The following is a 5,078-nucleotide window of genomic DNA, read 5'->3' as shown; positions in this document are numbered from 1 at the left end:
ACCTCCCGACCTCCTAGGTGGGAATCAGGGCCTGATAAGCACGAGTGCTCCCAAGCTATGGTTGGGGCCTCGGAGCGAGGATTCACGCCCCCGTCCCTAGCGAGCCAGGAGGAGAGCCCTAAATTGTACCTCACAGCGGTGGAGTGGTGTAACATTCTATTAGTAGCCTAGCCCGACAAATAGAATGGCTAAAGCAACGGGGCGCCAAGGGTCTGGGGAGTCGTTGGTCAAGCCAATTCCTATGAAACACCAATGGATGTTGAAGATCAAATGCAGAGAGATACTACTATTACGGTGTTCGCGGTAGCCGACGCGGACCAGGTCAGGGTAGTGCCTGGCCCGACAAGAATGCAAGCCGCCCGATCAAGAAAACATCTGAATATTGGCACGTGGAATGTTCGCAGCTGCAAGCTGGAATCAACGCAACTACTCCTTGCAAGGGAGCTGCAGAAATACAAAATCAACATTTGTTGTCCATCAGAAACGAGACTTAATGATGTTCTGTCCAAAGAATTTACCGTTTCCGAATCTGACGCATTCCAGTTCTCTAACTAGGGTCCCAATGATGGTTGCGGCCAGAAAAGAGTTGGGTTCCTATTAGATAGTCCTACTGCGTCATGTATCTTCTTCTGGGAGCCAGTGCACCAAGGATCGCCATGATCAGACTGAGAGGCCAAATTAGCCAAACAACCATAATCGCCGTGTACGCTCCGATAATGGACAGTAGTGACGCGGTCAAAGATGCCTTTTATTATGACCTAAAACGAATCATTGACAAGACACCAAGGTGTGACATACTCTATGCAGCTAGAGACTGGAACACCCGGCTTGGCAAAGTAGACCCCGAAACAGCAGCAGTTATTGGCCGCCACACCGTTGGTGACAGATGCATCAATGGAGAAAGGCTCTTAAAGCTTGCCAGATACAACAACCTATGCGTCACAAACACTCTCTTTGAGCACAAGAGACTCCACCTCGTTACATGGCGTTCGAACGACGGCGTAACAACAGCCCAGATCGACCACATCTTAGTCAGCAGAAGATGGAGGAGCTCCTGCACAAATGCCCGGGTATACAGAGGAGCAGACACAGGATCTTTAAATGGATCCGACCACTATCTCCTCACTTGCAAAGTCCGTCACCGCCTTAGTAGACAAAAGCGACAGACGGAAGGAAAGCGCTTCGATGTTTCGAAACTAAGATGCCCGGAAATCAAAGCCGACTTTGAGTTAAAGCTAAGCAACCGGTTCAATGCCTTGAATCGTCTCTCACTCGTGGATGAAGAATGGGCACAGATAAAAATTGCGACACAGGACGTAGCTGAGGAGGTGCTTGGCCACACAAAACGAAAACAGCGAGCCTGGATCTCTGACCACACCATAGAACTAGTTTAGAAGAAGCGACCCCTCGTGGGAGGTGCAAAAGAACCCTTAAAAGTAGCCCGCAAAGCAGTTAAACAGTCACTGAAACGGGACAGAGAACAATACTGGTCTGATCTGGCTAATGAGTTGTAACAAGCGTCCAGGAGCCACAACAGCAGGAAAATGTTCAAACTACTTAAAGAAGCGACTGGATAAGCTCCTGTAACGGTTGACATACTGAAAGATAAGTCCGGAGAACTCATCCGAACAGAAGAAGGACGCATGGAACGCTGGCAAGAGCATTTTTCTGAGCTACTGACCCCTGTCAAACCCCCGTGCGATCTACCTGCCTTCTCAAGTGCTGCTAGAGAGCCCTACACAGTAAACCTCGATCCGCCAAGTATTGCGGACGTACAAAAAGCGCTGAAGTGCATGAAAAACAATAAAACTCCTGGAGAGGATGGGATCCCTTCTGAAATGTTCAAGGCCTCACCAACTCTACTATGCCACCTAACCGACCTTTTTGTCCAGGTGTGGACGACGAAGACCTTCCCAAAAGACTGGAAAGTATCAGTCCTCGTTCCGCTATACAAAAAAGGAGATAAGGCCATTTGCGGAAACTATAGAGGTATCTCCCTGATCGACCATGCCATGAAGATCTTCTGCGTCATTCTTTTGAATCGATTCAAAGACGCAGGTGACAAGTTAACCCGTCCTGAACAAGCAGGCTTCAGACCAAGCAGAGGCTGTCCAGAACAGATATTGACGAGTCGCTTCATCTTTCAGCGGTTCAGCAGGTTTAATCTACCCCTTCTCATCGCCTTTCTTGACTTTGCAGCTGCCTTCGACTCTCTCATCAGAGAGGACCTATGAAGAATTATGGCTAAAGACGGTGCGCCACATGATATCATTGAGATACTCTGAAGTGCGTATAAAGACACTGAGACTTGCGTCCGTGTTTCCGGCAATGACACCCCTAAGTTTCCAGTGGAGTTTGGGGTAAAGCAGGGATTCCCCCTTTCGCTTATATTATTCAACTACGCGATAGACTGGATCATGTATAATGCACTGAGAAACCACAGCGGAATAGTCTTCGGACAAATAGCTGGTTTCCTCCAGCCCGTGGTAGATCTGAACTTCGCAGATGACGTTGCTGAGCTTGAAAATACCGCCAACAGCCTACAAGACTTGATTAATGAGACCTATGTGGTCTCAAAGCACATCAAACTAGTAATATGTAGCGCAAAGACTAAAGTATTGGCTCTCTAACAGCCTGCTCCTTGCCAAGTTACCCTGGACGGGGAACCAATAAAAAGCTTTGAGGAATTCAAATATCTTGGCTCTATCATAACACCAGAGGTCGGAGCTGAAAGGGATATCTCTGCCCGCATAGCAAAAGCCTGGGGAGCGTTTACTAGTCTGAAAAAAGCATTATTGACCAGACGGGAGATCTCAACCAAAAAAAAAGTCAGAATCTATGGTGTAACTGTTCGAGCAGAACTAGTGTATACTTGCGAGACATGACCGATCAAGACTGAAGATGCGAGAACTTTGTACGTATTTGACGACCGCTGCCTTCGTTACATCTTCCGCATTAAGAGATGGGACAGGATTTCCAATAGTGAAGTAAGGAGTCGCTGTGGCCAATCAGAAGAGCTATCGCTTATCCTTAAAAGACGTAGCCTGAAGCTCCTCGGCCACACATTGCACCGTCCCGAAGGCACGATATATCGAGACGTCCTTGTCTGCGAACCAGCCCCCTCCTGGAAACGTAAACCAGGAAGACAAAGGAAGAACCTGTGGCGAAAATTCAAGGAGGACCCCGAACCATGGGGAGGTATCAGGAGACACGGTTGGAGATGGGACAAAGACTGGCTGAAGATCGCCGGAGAAGCTGCAGCCGACAGGTCCAAGTGGTCGTCGGAAGTCATCCCAAGATCCTTTGGTGCTGGGCAGGACAGTTCATCGTCTGGTTTCCGCCGAAAGTAAAAGTAAAGTAAGTAAGTTTTGAAGTTTCTACGACAGCGCCTTCTATAAAAACCTTATATGCACCCAGGGCATAACTTAAAACCCTTGCCCTGAGGGTTTTGGTGGATGACCTACCTCACAAACACATTGTCTATTTGAAAATCAACCACGCTGAACAAAATGGATCTCTGAAAACTTTGAGTGACTGTGTTTAGATACATGAGGGGCGTGGGGGGGGGGAGGGGAGCTATTTAAACCTCAATCACTTTTGACTATTAAAAAGGCACTAGCCCTTTAATTTCCAATCGAATGAGCCTGTTTTGAAGTTTCTACGACAACGCCTTCTGTAAAAACCTTATATGCCCTCGGGGCATAACTTCAAACCCTTACCCTGAGGGTTGTGGGGGAGTATCCTCCTCAAAAATAAATTTTCAATCTGGAAATCAGCTACGCTGAACAAAATGGCTATCTCAAAATTTTCATTGGATGTGCTTGGGGGACTGATGGGTGTGGGGGGGGGGGGGCTAGTTGCCTTCCAATCATTTTAGACTATTAAACAGTTCACAAGCCCTTTAATTTCCGATCGTATGAGCCTGTTTTGAAGTTTCTACGACAACACCTTCTATAAAAGCCTTAGTTGCCCCCAGGATATAACTTAAAACCCTTGCCCTGAGGGTTGTGGGGGAGCGTCCTCCTAAAAAATATATTTTTTATTTGGAAATCAACTAAGCAGAACAACATTGTTATCTGAAAATTTTGATTGGAGGTTTTTGTGTAAATGTTGGGCGTGGGGGGGAGGGGAGCTAATTACACTCCAATCACTTTCGACAACTAAAAAGGGCACTAGCTCTTTAATTTCCAATCGAATGAGCCTGTTTTGAATTTTCTACGACAACGCCTTCTATAAAAACCTTATATGCCCCAAGGGCATAACTCAAAACCCTTGCCCTGTGGGTTTTGGGGGAGTATCCTCTTCAAGAACTTATTTTCTATCGAGAAATAAACCGCTCTTAACAAATTGGCTATCTGAAATTTTTGGTGGGTTGGGCTGGGGGGAATAATGGGGGGGCTAGTTGCCCTCCGATTATTTTTAACTATTAGAAAGGGCACTATCCCTTTAATTTCCACTTGAATGAGCCTGTTTTGAAGTTTCTACGACAAAGCAGTCTATAAAAATCTTATGTACCCCCAGGGCATAACTTAAAACTCGTATCCTGAGGGGTGTGGGGGAGTGTCCTCCTCAAAAAAATATTTTCTATTTGGATATCAACTACACTGAACAAAATGGCTGTCTGAAAATTTTGATTCGATGTGTTTGGGAAAATCCTGGATATGGGAGGGGGGGAGGGGGGCTAGTTACACTCCAATCACTTTAGACTATGAAAAAGGGCACTAGTCCATTAATTGTCAATCGAATGAGCCTGTTTTGAAGTTTTTACGACAACACCTTCTATAAAAATCCTATATGCCCCCAGGGCATAACTTAAAACCCTTGCCCTGAGGTTTGTGGGGGAGTATCCTCCTCAAAAATATATTTTCTATCTGGCAATCAACTACGCCGAGCAAAATGGCTATCTCAAAATTTTGATTGGATGTGTTCTGGGGAATGATGGGCGTGGGGGGGAGGCTATTTGCCCTCCAATCATTTTTGACTATTAAAAGGGCCACTAGAACTCTCGATCTCCAATCGAATGAGTGCCCTTTGAAGCTTTTACGATGACCCCATCCTTATGAAATTCCTTTTGAAAA

The 5,078-nt window shown here is 46.2% G+C and overlaps 1 protein-coding gene across 1 annotated transcript; it reads left to right on the top strand.

Moving 5' to 3' along the window:
• The first annotated feature begins 617 nt into the window (after positions 1-617).
• Positions 618-1,394, top strand: LOC148953837 (protein CFDP2-like). The gene has a single exon (XM_089085920.1). It carries the CDS (start codon positions 618-620, stop codon positions 1,392-1,394), a length of 777 nt encoding a protein of 258 aa, XP_088942046.1.
• Positions 1,395-5,078: the final 3,684 nt, after the last annotated feature.

Source organism: Artemia sp. Qi Xiang Cuo, chromosome 3, assembly GCF_049724085.1.
Source record: "Artemia sp. Qi Xiang Cuo chromosome 3, ASM4972408v1, whole genome shotgun sequence".
Taxonomy (NCBI): Eukaryota; Metazoa; Arthropoda; class Branchiopoda; order Anostraca; family Artemiidae; genus Artemia; species Artemia sp. Qi Xiang Cuo.
Note: the sequence above shows the minus strand (reverse complement) of the source record. Positions and strands in the feature narration are given on the sequence as shown.